At 34.2% G+C, this 19,817-nt stretch overlaps 1 protein-coding gene across 1 annotated transcript in view; it reads right to left on the bottom strand.

The window, feature by feature from the left end:
* The window catches only part of LOC125678208 (putative carbonic anhydrase-like protein 1), a 35,388-nt gene extending 17,599 nt beyond the window's left edge, over positions 1-17,789 (bottom strand). Inside the window, exons 1-3 of the mRNA XM_048916456.2 lie at positions 17,699-17,789; positions 17,209-17,408; positions 1,272-1,319 (exon numbers count right to left, since the gene is read on the bottom strand). Of these exons, the coding sequence (XP_048772413.2) occupies positions 1,272-1,319; positions 17,209-17,260 (100 nt within the window). The 5' untranslated portion in view covers positions 17,261-17,408; positions 17,699-17,789. The remainder of the gene's footprint in view (positions 1-1,271; positions 1,320-17,208; positions 17,409-17,698) is intronic.
* Positions 17,790-19,817: the final 2,028 nt, after the last annotated feature.

Raw genomic sequence — 19,817 nt, 5'->3', positions numbered from 1 at the left:
TTTCATTGCAACAATTAACTCCAGAGCAAAGTGAATTTTTCTTCATCTTTCTTCAATGGCATGTTATACATATGAAAAATATATGAGGTTGTAAATAATGAACTATCACAGCTGAGCAGGTAGTTAACAATCGTACTTACCCTTGTCTATAAAGGTAAATCTAAATATGTATAGGTCTATTTTCCGCATTTTATTTCTAGAAATGAGTTCCTGGGAATAGTATACCGAATGCACTAGGTTAATATCAATGATTTATCGCCTCCAGGCCGTATTGCTGTGTTCACCAGAGCTCTGCATTTGTGGGTTAATATCATTTCGGTGAATAAAATTAACTCCGTGGCCTCTATTACGATACGATGACAATTCATCATTATAATCGCAAACAGGTACCACCGAGTTTAGCCTGGAGAATCCTGAGTGTTATTTTAATGGTTTTGTTAGCAAGCCTAAGAATACTTTTCTGCCTGTCTAGTTCTATTGTTTTGAACATACTAGTATTTTATTGTGATATAACATTTACAATGGGATTGGATAATTTTGGTAATCAAAGATAAGCTTCGTTTAAGGTCACAGAATACCCAGGGTTTTGGATGTATCGAAATAAGCAGGATTTTGCTGTGTTTACATGAGGTTTTCTATTATTTAATCAAACAGCAATGTAAATCGGTCATTAATGCATGAAATGCAACAATTTGAAAGTTTTTAAAGATCTGAATTTTGGAATAATGTTTTTCTATTGAATTTGCAAGTACAGATTTGGGAATATTGCAAAAATAAAGGTGGTTTCATAAGAAAATTTTGTGGTAAGCGTGAATTTTTAGCATTATTTTGAAATACATTTACAAATAGTTTTTGAAAAAATTTGTAAATTTTTTGGAGGGTATCCTATGTCCTTAAACTTTCAAAAAGAATACCAATAAGACAAGTAAATCTCTCCCTCCTAAAAATGAAGTTCATGGTAAATATCATAAAGAAACCAATGAATTATCTGAAAATGCCTTTCCGAAAGAATTAATCAGAAAATGCAATGTCTAGCGGCAAAGCCCATAAAAAATCGTAATCTTTTCTACAAATGCAGGTAAATTAACTGCATTTTTTCCAGCATCAAAGAGAATACAGAAGTAATGGATCATAGTGATGACACTTAATGCAGGACAGCAGACGATGCGAGGGTGTCCCGTCTGATGTGTACACAGTAACGGTATTACAGCGTGCAGTTAAATTAGATTGTATCATACGAAGCGTTCTGTAGTTTAAGTAAGGTTTCTCACCAGATATTCCATCGTAGGTCCACCACTCGTCCCACATCGAGTGAACAACTGAAAAAAAAAAATCAAATATAGAATTATTATTTATGTGTTCACGTTTTCGTAATCAATAGAACGGGTGTAACAATGGAGGCTTAATCTACGATAGATAGGTAATTAAACCCATCAAGACTGGAAACCGCTTAGTGATCCTTCGATGAATTTGGCATCATACCAAGACAAGATACATTAAACCTACTTTCTCTGGGAATTAAAATCAAAGCTGTCTGAGAGACATCGAAAGTAACGACATACGGAGAAATTTGTGGGCGCTGAAATTGTAGATTTGTTATCGCTTTTCAACGACGAAAATTAAATCTGCGATTTCAACAATGACACAAAAATGATAAAGGAAAGTAAATAAGTTTTCAGACTGAATCTGGAGTATTAGAGCATTGTAAATCTTAATATTTTACATGATTGACTTATTGTCGAAATGTGTGATCATTGTGCCTTGAGAAGAAATATTATGGACCCCGTGGAAATAACTGATTTTACAGTAACTCCTCATTCCCAAATTAAAGTTTATCAACTGATTTACTGACATGCGTGCTGTAAACACACTTATTTATAGCTGGTTGAGTAATTTGGTGGATTGATATGAAATGCAATACTTAATCCAATAACAACATGACATATAAGGTCCATATCATGATATATGAGATGTCGAGTTTTTCAAAATTTTCTATCACTACAAAGTCACTTCGTTTATTGGTTTGTTCTTCTCCTGAAGCATCGCTCCTTCTCATTATTACAACAGTCTCTAGTTCGTTTAATTTGATCACGTGCTTTCTCTTATTTACGATAGGTCTATGAAGCAAGAAGATAATAAACCAAAGAATCTCACATAGTTATCATCCAACACATCACGGTAATCGGTAATTCGTAAAACAATTCATTACACAATCCCGCTCACAGACAAAAGGGCTTATTGCAATGATAACGGAGGAATTGGCATGATGGCCTTTATCTTGGTATTTAACACTCGAACATGGCGTACAAATAGCTGGCTGTCCACAACTTGGTGCACTTAGGAAAAAATCGAAGACTTTCAAACAATTTTTATTCCAATCACTAGTCATTTTCCAAATTAAAAAATTCAATCACAATGCTTGAAGGTCATTTCGAACCATTTCACATAAAGCTATTAGGTTAGAGCTATCGATAGCCTTGAACCTGATTCTCTACCCCACATCGAATTATCGAGCTCTAACCTTCGCACCAAATCTCTAACACTATATATAAATCGTATAACGTTAGTCCTGACCTTAACACTAAAATTGTTTATCGAATTAATCATACGCATTCCACTATGATTTTTTTCTTTTAGAGTTGTACTTCTTACGTAACTTGATGCTAACCCTAATACTAATCTGGTATTCGAACACTACTCTTCGACTAATTATCTAACCTTAATTCTCTAGTCCTAGCTCTAGCACCATATATCTTACCTTAAAAATATAGTCTAAACCCCAGCACTATATCTCTAACCTTAATCTGTAGTACTAATCTTAACACTAATTAAAGTTCTAGCATTAACCTTAGTCCGACCTCTAACCTCACCAGAACCCGAATCTTAACCTCTGTCCTAACTCTATCCTTAAACCTATTTCACCAAGAATTTCAATAGTCCTACCATACCTAGCCCTAATTAGCTAAACTTAATTACCCAAGCCTTACCTTTATAATTCTCTAACCTTAATTACACAAGCCCTACCTTTATAATTATCACACCTTAATTACCCAAGCCCTACCTTTATAATAATCACACCTTATTTAACCAAACCCTACCTTTATAATTACCTAATCTTAATTATCCATGCCTTACCTTTAATCCCTAATTTTCTAATTCTAACCCCAGTACCCACGTCATCAGATTATTCTCTAATCATCGAACTATCCATAAGTATCAGACTCCAGCACAAGCATCAAGATGCCCTTTGAACTTCAATGCAAGGATTTCTTAATTGAAAAATTAAACGATCTGCGTAATTACTCCATCAATTATCATGATAAAGATTAATATATTCCAACCTTGCGCTAAAATTCAACAGTGTAATTCAACGGTCTCGTTTAAAATCACCATTATATGGTCGTTTTAAGGGATCTAATTTGCAAATACAAAATATCACTGGGTCGAATGCTGTCTGACGTGTTTCATATCAACTGTTAGGCCGTTCTTTACATGCTAATTTTGACTGCGGATTAGCCCGTTTACCTGATCAAACTTCCCCTAGGGTCCTGATCCTAACTCAGGTATATCCAGGGGTCCGTGTATGCCCTTCTCTTAATTTTGTATTCTTTTTAGGATTTGTGAGATTGATATCACAGTTCGTTATCTTCACTCGTTCGTTAACATAGCCATCTTATTAATAAAATAAATAAATAAATGAATAAAATGGTGTCAGAGAATTTGTAGTGCAGATATGGATCCATGCTACTGTAGCTCACCTGAGCTTAATTTGTCTATCTTCTGTGATCGTAGTGTGTATATATCATAAATATATAACGACCTGACATTTTACTTATTGATACTTGTTGCTCTATTACTAATGGATGCAATGGGAAATTGAAATAATTACACATAGTACAAACCGATAAGGATGAGGACTACCACATACAGAATAATTGATTACATCGAGAATTTATCTCATACGATTCTCCAACTGTCCGATGGAAACATAACAGGGGGATATTTCTACCGCTTATATTCTAATATGTTCTCATTTATTATATCAAAGCATCACTACTGGGTTATTCTTGCATTCTATCTCTTCTGCTTTCTATTTATTAGCTTTCTTCAATTCATATATTATCTTGAAGAACATTTATCTAAAGTCTTTGTGTTAGTAGAGGAATAAAAGTAATTTCTGCTGTCTAATTCCATTCAGTTCAAATTGAATGGATGCTGTCTGGCAGGAGACGAAGTTAATTTGTCCAGCATAAACATGATATCTTCAAACTATAAACATGGTTAAAGTAAATAGGTACTACCGAACTTCAATTTAAAAATTAACTAAAGCACTATAAAACAGATCAGAAACAAATATGCTTTGCTTTTAAAATGCCCTTTGGAAATACTACACATTTAACTAGTTCATTAATCAATTAAGACAATTACAGGGATCATCTTTAATGTGAGTATACAGTAGGCACCAGTGATCTGACGTCACTACATCCGTCTGCTACATAGCAAACATCTATACTCTTATTGTCGGTCGTGCTCTGTTATGAAGTGCTTCTGTTTGCTGTCTTTCCTATGTGCAGTCGACTATCGACTATTCTAGCCGCTTTCTACTTATCCAAAATGGTCATGAAAATGGTCTTTGAAATACATTAAATGTTTAATCAAACACTAAAAAAGTCATCCCTATTACGTAAATTCTCAACAAATCGAGAATCGAACGATCAAGTAAATGCACGTTCAATTGGCCAGAAAGTAATTTTGGTCTTTGTCAATTTTCTCCTTCGTTTAGATCGATAGTATTATTTGTACAACTAAATAAAAGACAAACTGGGCTGGATTTATTTTCATGTTTAATATCAATTAAGTAATCCGGGAGGATTATATGCATTCTGTCGCTTTCTTGCAGTGAACAAAGCTACACTTTTATCAACTGTACCAAATGTTATTCCTGTCATTAGATTTACCTCTATTCAGAAATCGCGACAGCTCAAACGAAGACTTCATATATAGATAAGAAGCATTCTATCCAATACATACAACATAACTCATAATACACGATGGTGTATACCTTTCTGTGTCCTTGTAAACCTCAAAATCTGAAAACTTGAAAGAAAATTGAACCTTCTTTTGCTTCATAAAAAAGACCATGTCCAATACCACTGCACATAACTTGTCTCCGTTAGTTACCACTTCACATAACTTGTCTCCGTTAGTTACCACTGCACATAACTTGTCTCCGTTAGTTACCACTTCACATAACTTGTCTCCGTTAGTTACCACTTCACATAACTTGTCTCCGTTAGTTACCGTCTTTTTGTGTACATAGCATCGAAAGTGACACAATTTCACTCAAATTTAATTAAAATGATTTTTGGCAACGTTATCCTTTCAGAAAACATAAATGGCAGCATAGGACAAAGGTTTACAATTACATATGTGTACTATTATATATATATATATATATATATATATATATATATATATATATATATAGCTTTTCAATTTTTGTATTCACCTGAGGATGGATGTTAAAATCCAGAAAGCGCTAGTGATTTAAATATATTTTGGAACTGCATATTTTCCTGCTTTTTTATTGAATTATTTTGACTGTGTGATATCAACTCTTTCTATTTGGATTATATCTATCTATCTATCTATATCTATATATATATATATATATATATAGTGTAAATATCCAGGTACTGTGTTTATCCTATCCTGCGCTCAATGGTTCCTAGGATAAAACTGAGTAGAAAAATTACCGGTACAACTCTATTGTCAAAATACGAAAAATGACGGCAAAACGTTATATTTATGACGTCAAAATCCCTGTTCTACATAATTTTGCACAAATTGAGAGTAGCAACCGAGTTGCTTCAGGATTTTTGCACAAACTACACTTAATTTTAAAACAATAGCATGTATGTTTATTTGGATGAGCAAAAAAAGTCTTTATTATACATTTCTGTTTCCTTTTCAATTTAGATGAAGTACCACAAATTTAAACTTATGCTTAGCACTTGCGGCAATAGCAATGGGAGAGGGATCTTTAACACCTGTCGCGAAACGGGACCTCCATATTTAAGGTCACATCCGAAAGACCCGTGATTCTCACTTCTAAATGCCGGAGGATTAATCACTGTCTACGTTAATGTCTTAGGATTAACACGGTCATGGCTGACCGGGGCTTTTTTCAAGGTAATCATCACGAAATGGTCAACTTGGGTATTATTTTGACTAACACAGATACACGTAACATGATAACACGAACAAGTGAAGATAACGAATAACGATAAATCTCGTAAATCCTATAAAGAATACAAAATTAAGACAAGGACAAACACGGACCCTTGGACGTACAGACGATGGTACATGTATCAGGAGCCTATGAGGAGTAAGTAACCCTTACTGACCGGTCACAACCGCTGTGAGCCCTATGTCTTGATCAGGTAAACTGAGTAATCGACAGTCATGACCAGCATGTAAAGAACGGCCTAACAATCGGTATGAAACACGTCAGACGGCATTCGACCCAGTGATAGCTTGTACAACTTCCAAATTAGACAACTATAACAACCATAAATTTCTTAAATGCTGACTAAAATCTAGCTGATGAGTTTTTAATTTATCGTGAGGAATGGTCGTGTAAATTGTTGAAAATTCAAACATTTTGATGTTGCTGATTTGAGAAAAGTTTTGTGATTTCAAATTTACTAAAAGTTCTTTAGATTTTTTTTTAAATCCCCATTTGACTTGCACCACTTTTGTCAATGTTGTGGCACAGTAAGTTTGAAGTTTCTCATTTGCAGCTGTTCATATTTTCGTTAGGAGCAAAATTAGAGGCTTAGTAGCCTATTTACTGGATCCAGCAATGTATCTTTGTGAGGTTTATTGTGAAGTTTAGGAATCCAGTTTAAGTACTATAACTCACATACATCCATCCCATTGTCTGGGATATTAAATGTGCCTAAAATGAAGTATATGATTTTGAAGATTTTCATCTTTTGAAAGGGCAGCTGGAGTATAAGTACGATTACCAAATGGAGACTTTATGCCAAGTTCATGTAATTCAAACCCTTAGATAAAAGTACATTTCTGATTCTTAGAGGTTGTTTGTCAGAATAAAACATACGAATCACTGTGCACTGATGGAGGGCAGGATTTATTGGAAGACACTGGTATCCAATTCGTGCTGACAGATTATATAATTTGATGTCTTTCACATGATCCATCGAATTACTTTGTAATGATACATTCATCGAGAACTCGAATTTAATGTCAAATATTCACCATTGATTGACATTGTGATAATATACGCACAAACACGGAAATGTATAAGGAATTTGTATAATATTTTCCGTCACAAAATGTTAAATCTGAAATAGAGAGGCATTTCTGAATTCTAAATCTAAATCATTAAATGAGAAATATATGTGTTTATGGCAATTGCAAACTTATATTTCTCATTCAAGGAGTCTCTGTATAACTATTAAAGTGTATAAAGGTCACCATTTATATACATTTACTTCATTATCCCCTCGCAGTTCATTGTGAGGGGGAGTATAGTGATGGGATCATTCGTATGTGGTGAGTAAGTATGTGAGTAAGTAAGTAAATGATTTATTATAGTGACATGTGTTTTATACATTATAGAATTGAAATATGCATTATACAGAATAATAGGAATTTAAACATCCGACCCATCGGGCCTATATGTCATTTTTAACAGAAAAAAGTAGTATGTGTGTGTGTGTATGTGACATGTTTATACACACTCCACAAGACACAAATATATTCCATGGATTTGATACGTTACAGGTAGTTTTGTTATCAAGAGTCCTAGGAAGAACCTTATTGGATTTTGGGGTCAAAGGTCAATGTCACTACTGGACTTTATAGCGGTCCACAAATCATATTTTTACTCGATTGATTTCATACTTTTCATGTAGGTGTGCTATCAAGAGATGAAGATCCAAAGGTTAAGGTCTACGGGACCTGTAGACACTCTTAAGTTCATATTTGCTTGATTGATTTGATACTTTACATGTAGCTTTGTTATCAAGAGAGGAAAGCCCTGTTGGTTTTGGGATTAAAAAAAAATCAAAGTTTAGGGTCACTATGGAACTTCATTAAAAAACACAGGCCACACATTTTGCTTGTTTCACTTCATACTTTACTGGTAGCTTTGTTATCAAGAGAGGGAGAACCATATTGATCAAAAGGTATATGTGACTATGGGACTCCATCGAAAAAGTCTATAGATAGCGAAGATAGCGGAGAGATATGCCCTGCCTTGCGGAGCTCTCGTTTGCATTACATCTATCATGGAGATTGGATCATGTTCATTGTACAAACACGAAATCGAAACAAGTAGATGAAAGGTGAAGATAACGACCGGTCACACCCGCCGTGAGCCCAATGTCCTGATAAGGTAAACGGAGTAATCCGTAGTCAAAATCAGTGTGCCAAGAACGGCCTAACATTCGGTATGAAACACGCCAGAGAGCACTTGACCCAATGATAGGTTGTATTGGCGAACTAGATCGTTACAACGACCATAGAATTTGCGAAATATTGACTTCAATTGAGATGATAGAAACCCCCGTACCATCAACTTGTTTGTCAGTAGCTTGCCTCGATTTAAAAACTGACCATACGCAGAACAAGCTCTTGCGTGTCGAATCAGTTTAGAGATATAAACACCATATACAGGTGATAATGGAATATTGCTACATAAATATGGGAAGTTGACGATGGAGAAGCTGAAATCATCTCGTTTGTCATACAGTTGAGTCGTCAGTTTGCCGTTAATGCCTACTTTCAATAAAATATTTAAGTATGAAGCAGAAGTGGATGACTCTGTGGTGTCTTTTATTTCGAGCTCACAGGGATATATCGAATCGACATATGAATGAAAGTTCTTATTGTTGATAGACAAAATGTCGTCGATATATCTAAATGTCGAACTGAAGGCCACAGCAAGAGATTTTTTCTTCTCATGTAGACGTTTTTCTTAATAAATTCTGCTTCATACGAATATAAAAACAGGTCAGCTAACAAAGGATCACAATTCATGCCCATGGGAATTCCAACAGACTGTCGGAAGACCTGATCACCAAAGACCATGTTGCATTTTTTTAATGAAGAAAATGTCACAATTTTCTCCCCGAGTTTGAAATCAATTATAAATGTAAATTGTAGGTAGCAAATTATATTCTGTGTTTAATTTTCTTACGGAGGAATAGCACACTGAAAGACCTGATAATCATGGAAAGAGGGGATACGCAAGGTGATATTTTGAAAATGAAGATTGTTATTAAATTTACCTTATTTAGTTTTTAAATAAAAAATGCAGATTTAGAAGAAAGTAATCAAGATTTTAAACCCTGCTAAACTCAAACCCGTGATCTACAGATCATCAGTATATCCACGTTTCAAAAAGAAGTTAGCCATTATGAGGATGTGTCATTCTTCCTTAAGACACTCACGCTTACCAGTCAACATCAGTAATGTTTACAACATATTTTGCGTATAAAGAAAACTTTAATATGGAAAATTATACATATTTAGAATCCCTAGAATTACGAAAAACTCTATGTAGATTTCGAATCAGTGCACATGACCTTCGAATTGAAAGAGGAAGATATGAATTTATAAAAAGCAATTATGGCCAGATTTCTTTAGAAAGAAACAAAAGAATATGTGAATTATGTAACTTAAATTGTGTAGAAGATGAATTTCATTTCGTCATTGATTGTCCATCATATTTTGAAGAGAGAAATATGTTTTTAATGGTATATACAGGCTCAACAAACCATTTATCTATTTAACAAATAAGGACCAGTTTACTTGGTTGATGATTAACGTAGACAAACCAGTAATTGTCAAATTGAGTGAATATTTAGTTAAAACTTTCAGAAAAAGAAGTGATGCTTTAAACCTGCAAAAATTATTACAGTTTATTATTCATATGTCGGTATAATACTGATATTGTCCAATTTACTTGTGTATACACCAGATTTGCAATTCATATATCTATGTACTCGTTTCTTCCACATGCTACATCCACATGTAGTTTACAGTTCATGTAATCTGTAGTTAATGTTGTAAACTTTTTTTTTGAAATTTCCTTCTTTATAAGCTGTCTTGCTGTTACGCCCTCTGGGCCCAAAATTGGAATAAACTTATTTTATCTGTTTACATACAGTCATTAACTCCATAGATGCTCATGCCTACATTACTCTTGTCAGTCTTACGTTAAGTTGTAAACTACTATAGAATTTGAAACATGCCATTAATCTATATATATTGCTGTTACCAAACAGTCTACTTAATCCAAGATCAGTGTACTATGCAGCAAACTAACATATAATTCTCAAACACATCAATAATCTACACTTTGTTGTTACTAACAGTTTATTTAATCTAATATTGCCATGTTATTTAATCTAATATTGCTATGTTATTTAATCTAATATTGTCATGTTATTTAATCTAATATTGCTATGTTATTTAATCTAATATTGTCATGTTATTTAATCTAATATTGCTATGTTATTTAATCTAATATTGTCATGTTATTTAATCTAATATTGTCATGTTATTTAATCTAATATTGCTATGTTATTTAATCTAATATTGCCATGTTATTTAATCTAATATTGTCATGTTATTTAATTTAATATTGATATGTCATTTAATCTAATATTGCTATGTTATTTAATCTAATATTGTCATGTTATTCAATCTAATATTGTCATGTTATTTAATCTAATATTGTCATGTTATTTAATCTAATATTGTCATGTTATTTAATCTAATATTGCTATGTTATTTAATCTAATATTGCCATGTTATTTAATCTAATATTGCTATGTTATTTAATCTAATATTGCTATGTTATTTAATCTAATATTGCTATGTTTCATTATTAGTATTCATGTGTAATTATACAAACATGTAATCAAACATTTCTCTATTTGTATGACCTTGACTATGTACTTGTATGGAGAGGGATTATATACACAATGTCTGTTGTCCAATCCAATTATGTTTTCAACATAATAAAATATTGTTTAGTTTAGATAAATATAATAAAAGTTATGCCTATTGCATTGACAGCATTGAATGAGTCATATAAAGTAGACGTTTAAAGGTCTTTATGAAACTTATTGGAAGCTCCTCCCGATATTCATATAAAAATCAAATCTTTAAACATGATGAGAAAATTTAAAACTTTAGCACTATGCGCACCAGTTTATTAAGGAAAAAGGTAAGGTAGCACTGCCTTCTATGAAGTACTAATACTCGTTTTTACATGTATGTGTGTGTACTTCAGTCTATCGATTATTCATTAAAAATACAAATTAGAAGAGAGAAAAAGAATCAAGGAAATTTATTGATCGTTTTTCCTTAAAGTAATTTGGAATAATTACATAGCATAATTGATTTTCAAGTGAATTTGTCAAAGGTGTGCTCATCAAAGACCTGCCTATACTTAATAGCTCATAAAGCTCTCTCTAATTGCTTATCATGTGCTTATCGGAAACAAGTTACAAAATATGTGCTCAAAGGTTTATTGACCATAAATATCTCTGCTTGCCAAACTCGGTCTTTTGTTGTTGTTTAATTGTTCCTTTGGTTGTTTCGTCATGAGGTTACAAAGAATATCAATATTACTGTGAAGCTTTCAACACAAGCGTTTTCATGTAAAATGACCTATTGTTTTTTATTCTCAGCCGAATTTTTTTTTACTCTACAACAGTCACTTCAAAGCTATCGTATTATTTTGAATTGTTCGTTGTAAACCTCCCTAAAGTAAACTATTCGAATATCACTTTAAGTTTATATATTGGCTAGGGAAAATATTTCATATACCGTACTGGTTTCTGATTAAAAATCTGATTAACATTCTACTTAACGAAATTATTGGAAATAACACTACATGTATAATAATATTTCCTAAATTGAAATAGTTTGTTTACTCTATCATTTTACATACGTATACAAAAAACGAACGACATTTTCAGCAATCCTTTTTTCTCTCGGCTTTGAATCTCAACAATGTCTGTGTGTTTAGCTAATGATTAATCTAACATAGTGTAATGTTTGTTTTACATCTCTTCGAGAAGTTTTCTTCCATGTTGAGCCATGACAAAAAGTAGTTGAATGACCACAAATGTTAACCTACATTGTATGCATGGAGCTGAGGGCCGTAGCAGTAGAGAGGGCGTTGCAGTGTTACGGACCTCGGTTTTTAAGGGATGATCCAAAGACCCCATGATTCTCACTTCTAAATGCTGAGCGTTTGGCAAATGAACGTTTACGTCTTCAAGCGGTTTCAAGCCACCAAGGTGCGAGCTGCACTCAAACTCCTAACCCCCCGAAAGCTAGAATTAGAATTACTGAGCAACCGCGACCGGTGATTACTAGGACTGCAATCGGTAAACGTTTAACCTCACAGTTATCATATTACGCTTTTTGATGTTGAAAACTTGGAGAATGTCAAGTTCATGTAAGAAAAATATATGTAATCAACTCTTTGTTTGGATTCAATGACATGGGGGAAACACCTCAATATCTTAAGATGTCATTTCGATGAAGCGCTGTAGTCCTTGGTGATGTTATAAACCTCGGAGTTAAAGTTAGAAGGGACCTGATAAAAAGACCAGTAAGAAGTCAATACTGCCCGAGCATGACCAGTAAATGGCAGACATACTGCCCATAAACGTCTGTTTATGCGAGCTTGGCGTGATGTCCCATGGTTTTAATTTGAATTGGTCACAATTAAAGGTTGCCGGTAATGACTTTCTATTGAATTTCTTACTTGCAAGATATCAATTGGATATTTTTGTATCCTTATCGAAAAGACCATTTTGTAAAACAAATAACGATACCATTCTTCTCTCCGTATCCGCTCGCTGTAAATTTATGAAGAAACTAAATATTTAACTACTGGAGAAGTGATATGTGTGTTGCTTAAGTGAAGAGTTCAAATGTTCATGCTATACAGATGTTAGTTGTTGACCTGTTCAAATTCAAGGAGAATTCACAAATGTATTATATTTAAGAATTGAATAACCTCGCAAGGATATGAGGTGGTGCGGTCACGTGCTTAAATCCTGTGAGGTGAGCCCAAATGGCCACTCAGAAGATTTGATCCCGTGCCGACCCACTTCATAGCCCAGTTAAAGTTTCAAAATGGTATTTGTGACTTACACATTATGCATTTGAGACACATGCAATTTTAGAATGTGACATTAACCACCCGCCTTACACCATAACGACGCGGTGACCCAGAAACAGAGCTGGTCTTTGTTATTTTAAATTTATGCAGTTTAAGATTTTTTTAAACCAAGGATTTCTGCTTTTAAAAGTTAAAATGTGCATTTGAGAAGATTTGATCGTTGAGAAATTTCGAAAGGGACACAGACTCATGTTCAACAAATGAGCCTAGCTGATTCTGAAATTACATGCCAGACAGACAGACAGACAGACGATAGATAGATAGATAGATGGATGTATTGTAAAGAATTATGAATTAGTCTTAAGGAAGTGCGTATCACTGATATATTGTAGTAAAGATAACTACTTTATTGTAGTAAATTTTTATATCCATACCTAAATTATATTTGTCAGTCATACATCAAGCTGTAAATTATCATAGAAATGGAAACTGTTAAACATATCAATGTATTCTAAAATATTATATTGCTTCATTATCATTATATAATAACTATAGCTATATGACCTTGACCATGTATTTATATGGAGAGGGCTTATATAGGCAACGCCTGTTGTCAAATCCTTTTATGTATTATACATAATAAAATATTGTTTAAAAAAAAGAAGATAACTATGATTTGTTCAGACGAAGAGTTCAGAACTGTATAACAGAGAAACGTAGGTTGTTTGGATGAAGTTTAGAGTCCAGATTGTTGAATGAATAAAATTATGTGTCAAAATTGTACTATGTCGCAACAGGAAACCCATACTCCGGTAACAAATTCGCACTTTGAAGCCAATCGAAATTTTCCTATGAGAGGGTTCGATATGCGAGTGTGGTATACACATTTGGGTTGTGATTGAAAAACGTATCTAGACAATCTCAACAATTTCTGTGTGTTTAGCTAATGATTAATCTGACAGACATGTAATGTGATGTTTGTTTTACGTCTCTTCGAGAATTTTCTTTTATATTGAGACAAAAAGTATTTAAATGACCACAAATGTTAACTTATGTATGGAGGGTTTTTACGATTCGTACTTATTGAATCTCAGTCAGTATCACCGAGCGGTTAACCTAAAGCGTCATTCAGAAACTACACCACTCCATTAGACAAACCTATGTACATATAGGCTTCTACACAGTTAACGGTAATCGTGTTATAAACCCCTACACCTTTTTCTGGCACAAATTTCTTAAAATCTAGTTTTGTCAACAGACTTGAAATCAAACTTTCTTCTAATGTGTCATTAATCACAGTCTGTGTGAAATGTGATATCACCAATTTCCAATTTACTATGATCAAAGTTGACAAGTGACAAATATTTTGACATTAAACTTTTACGATATGAAACAGATACGATCAGTGAATTTCATGTCCGTGGAAGTGAACTGGACTAGAAATATTTAATTTTTCTACCAAAACTATCTCATATTTTAAAAAAAATGCATATTTTATATTAGAATATCAAAATCATGTATAGAACAAAGGTAAATGATTATGTTAAAAAATCAAAACGTCTAAAATGCCTAGAAATAATGGTATAATACTGAGATGTTAAAGGTTTGATCATTTTCGCAGAACTTGTCCTGTCATACTTAAGCTGGTTTTTCTTTTTCTTGAAGGCATTGGTTGGGAAGACATTTTTCATTTTAACAATATTTTTATCACTCAGTCACATCTGGTACTTTTGCCCTGTAGTGATGGAATTTGATTTTACCATACTTGTGAATATTTATAATCTTCAGTAAAATATTCCAACAACAGCTTGTCGTGAGATATGGTCCATTTCCCATGAGTAAGAACAAACTAGATCACTTTCATTAAATAACGTCAGATTGATAGAAACTAAATTAAAATGTTATCTTCGCGATAAGACGCAAGAATTACTGAATAATTGATCAGATTTTGATTTCGCGCTCGTTGAGCCCGAAGTTCTTGTAGTAATAAAAATTGTTTCTATTCCGTGATTAAGGTTAGTATTGTGGACGAGATCCAACACTCGGTCAGCCTGAAATCCCGAGGTATTCCGACAGAAGCTAGCGATACTTACCGCCATCAACACGTCTGGCTGACCTTTACATGGGTCTAATACAGTAAAAGGTCTCTGTGATGACATTTGTCGTCTCGAGTAATGCGAATACAACGTCGCCGATTTCCCGCGAGATCTCGTTATATATCCCGATCCGTAATGGCCACGTCGTTGTGAACAGACCGTTACAGAGAGATGAGACTTCAGAGTACTATTTATTTAACTAATGATAATGATCCCGATGAAGACGTAATTGGTCCATATAAGTCTCCAGTCTATGTGGTATCAGTGGCGGTTACAGGGTTACACAATAGTTAACGGAACGGTATTTAGAAACCTGGTGGTTGATTAGATATCGGTGAATAAAAAGGATTACCCGGTAGTTCAATATTTTAAATTACATTTCATTAAAATCAGATGAAAATAGACACCTGGCTAGAGGTCTTTAATCAAGAAAATGTTCCATTTCTAGGCATGTGTTATTTCGAAATCTATCTGAGAAAGGGTAGGACTTTACATTGAGAGGCTGTTAGGTATGGTATTGTTTTGTTTATTAAGCACAGTGTAAGGGCTTTGTTACACCTGCAACATCCAGTAACTTTATTCACTTATTTTTCTTCAGCTTTCAATCTGAAGAATAATTCTTATGTATTCACATAAAGTTCTACACATACCCAATTTTATTTTAACAATATTGTTTTCTTTAATTTGGAGTTGAAATGGAGTCATTTTCCTGTCAGACTGAATACCAGCATAGGACACATGTTCAGATTCCTGCGCCATCAGTTACCTACATCTATCGATATACTGAAGAAACCCTGTTTAACAAGATCCGGGCAGTATAAGATATACATCAACAACTCCATTGGGACCATATATCGATATTAATTGTCACAAAACAATACTATTTAGGCATATACTTGACGGTAATATAGCTGACGTGTGTTTTATAGGTCTCCGATCTAGACTCGCGGTTTTCTTCTATTGAATTAGAAATGTAGAAGACAAGAATAACATTAATTCATTGGAAATCAAGAGTAGCAATCGATGGCGATACAATGTCCTAATTAGGATGTTATTGACCCGATAAACCATGTTATTGACCCGAAAAACATAAACTGTCTGTGATTATCTGAGAAAACAGAACGACGGTTGAAACAGATGGTTGTCGACAATGGTAAATGATCTTAAGCCGGGTTGACGTTAAATTAGTATGAACACTACGACACAGTGTTAACTCACTGCCACATACGGAATCGATGTGACGAAATTCAATTTAAAAATTCAATCGCAAGAATAAATAAAGATTAATCATTATTGCTTAAGATACAATCGTCTATTGAAGCCAAAAAGTACCATTGACACGAGAAATGCATTATGTAAGGAAAATGTGCATTGAATTCCATTGGATTAATAATCTAAAGCACTTCGGTTAAGAGTAAAATTTATCTCTGTTTGTTTGCATTAATGCGATGTGGTTAACAAATAACACCCAAACTCGTAAGTGTTTTAGTTTGCACCTTTTAGCGGGAGTAAGTGGGGGTCTTAATTATTCTGTATACAGAGATAGGCGAGATTCCCACGTTCCTAAAACGGAGAAACCGTCAATGAGGAACAGATCTACAACAATGATACGGATCTCTTGAGGAACAGTTCTACAACAATGATACGGATCTCTTGAGAGCAGGAAGCCCTGGAGTTACTGAAAGCTGCTCGGTGGTTGTTGTGACAAAGCCTTAACAGTCAGGCAGTGCGATACCATATTGATACCAAAGATACACGGAATTTGACAAGCAAATTGAATCTTAATGAAGGCATGTTTGTTGTTTGCTTTTCAAAATATGTCTAGAATATGCTGGATAGATGATGGAAGGTACCTATTTTAGAACAATGAAAGAAAATCTACATCTACTACAATAAACTTTTTTTTTTAAAAAAATACATAGATTTACATACCGTTTAGTTCCGGTAGTATGCAAATTAGGACAAACAATGCTTGGCTGGACATGGTGTTCTTCTGAGTGTCTTTATTACGATTGCTGTTCCTGTGACATTTCTTTAGGATAAATACATTTGGTAAGTTGTTCGTGAGTAGGGTCCCGTTAATCCACTTCTAAGACAGAGATTTGACAAACCACCCTTCCCGTCTCTCTATTCTGTTGATAATTACAGAACGGGGAAAACAGTCATAAATTTTTAAACAATGTATATATAATAAATTATTTCTATCTAGTCCTAGTTGATTACTACGATCACGTAAAACGCAAATCTGTTGTCGATAAACTTCACATTTCATGTGAGGTTCAGATTCTATGCGACAGTCCGCCGGGCCCGTTCACATGTGACTATCGTCTGTCTTCCGCTGATACTTTTACGTCGACACAGCTTCACAGAAGAACGATCGACTAAGTTAAGGCTACATCAAAACTATCCTTTATAGACTTACTTGATCAACAGGCTTGATGTCAGTATTAGAATTACCCAGTGGGCGGGGTCTCTGTCGGAAGGTGTTGCATGCATGTTGGTTTCTGTAATTGATCGTTACTTTGTTATGATAAAAGGGATGTATTTCTCTATAATTTCTATCACAGTATTGAACAAGCCTATCAAAGCATAATGGAGAAGATTAAGAATTAAAAACCATACAACTTGCAGAACATTTAACATGCGCCATTTCCCAAGTTCTCTTCGTTGAGTTCCTTTAACTGCGTGTAGAAGTCCGTTTAGGAAATGACTGAATACTGTGTGTGCATTGTGTTGTTTAATGACTGTTCTTTCAAACAATGTGCGCTCTCTTAAATTTCCAAGAAACTACATTTGAAGCAAATGAACTCATTATTTTTTCTCTGACTGTTGACAGATAAATGAGAGAAGAACTAGATGTATCGTAGTGACACAAATGCCCCGCCGGAGGCCAAGAAAAATACGCAAATATTCATTAAATTACCATGCCATTTTAAAAATCGTGTAAATATTCTCATGCAGGCGCTAAGGGATACCTAAGCTAAATTAATTCAGTTGGAACGAAACTTAAAAATTGATATACTTGTAACTCATCGATATACAACTACTCTTTAATTATTAATCCAATTCCTGCAAGAACAGCGAGGGAAAATGTCGAAAACTCTTAATTCTACGTAAAGTTCCAGAGCTATAATTTTGCAGAGAAGTGAGTCAACTGGAGCGAGATTTGTGATATGAGATTCATGGATATACACTCAATTCACAGTCTGCAGGCAAAACTCGAAAAATGCTTAAAACCGGAAGTGAGCAACACTATATGCTCCAGCCATTTTGTTGATTTCACGATATGACATAATTAATCGCTTTACATCCATATAATTATTATCAATTATTTTTCATCACTATAAGAACTATAAATTCCTGAATTTACGAAAATAACGTTTTGAATTAAAAGAAACCCACTGCGCTCATAGTGAGAGGGATCTGTGCATGTTAGCATTGACTTAAAAGTTATTTCACAGGAGACGATGTGGCGTGTTGCTAAACAATTGCGAACTTTCTCGCGTTCTTCAATTTCGTGTATTGTTGACACTTCAGCAAACTCCGCTCACAGTAACAAGATCACGTGTCTTTATGAACACATGCGTTGTGATGCACGGTATAAGATTGTTTTACTGCAGTTTCTTATATTGGGAGTTGAAAACGACACGGAAGCTACGTATATTTTTCTACCTGTAACAAATGCACAAAGTAATTTGTTTTTGTGGTACAGTGTATATTTACATTTATGTATGTCCATTGTCAAAGAAATAATGAGTACACCGGTGCGCAACCTGATCGGGGTAACTGATCCCTGCTGGACAAGAGTTATTTAAATAAACGGGTATAATGTGCATTCTTATAAAAGTGTTATTGTAATTGCATATTCAAGCGATTTTCTAGCAATTTTAGGCACATATATATAGAACTCACCATTGTCTTATCAACATGTTACGTGTACTACATGTAGAATATTTTCAATGAAAGTACACTGGCACAACACTCCGTGGATTTCCAGGGACCCCTGACTTGGTGTAAATCTGTACCACGCGGAAAATACACGTACTACTACAATTTATCGTCACACTTCCCCTCATATTAACGATGTCCACCTTGTCACATTTACATTACCCACTCTGTCGCATTAACATTGCCACTCTGTCGCATTAACATTGCCACTCTGTCGCATTAACATTGCAAGTCTGTCGCATTAACATTGCCCACTCTGTCACATTTACATTACCCACTCTGTCATATTGACATTATCCATTCTGTCGCATTAACATTGCCCACTCTGTCGCATTAACATTGCCCACTCTGTCACATTTACATTACCCACTCTGTCATATTGATATTACCCATTTTGTTGCATTAACATTACCCACTCGGTCGCATTAACATTGCTACTTTGTCGCATTAACACTGTCCACTCTGTCGCATTAACATTGATACTCTGTCGCATTAACATTACCCACTCTATCGCATTAACATTACCCACTCTATCGCATTAGTATTACCCACTTTGTCGCATTATTAACATTCACCTGGTCACATTACCACTG

This window comes from Ostrea edulis, chromosome 2 (genome assembly GCF_947568905.1).
Source record: "Ostrea edulis chromosome 2, xbOstEdul1.1, whole genome shotgun sequence".
NCBI lineage: Eukaryota > Metazoa > Mollusca > Bivalvia > Ostreida > Ostreidae > Ostrea > Ostrea edulis.
The sequence above is the reverse complement of the archived record's forward strand: the minus strand, read 5'-3'. Positions and strand labels throughout refer to the sequence as shown.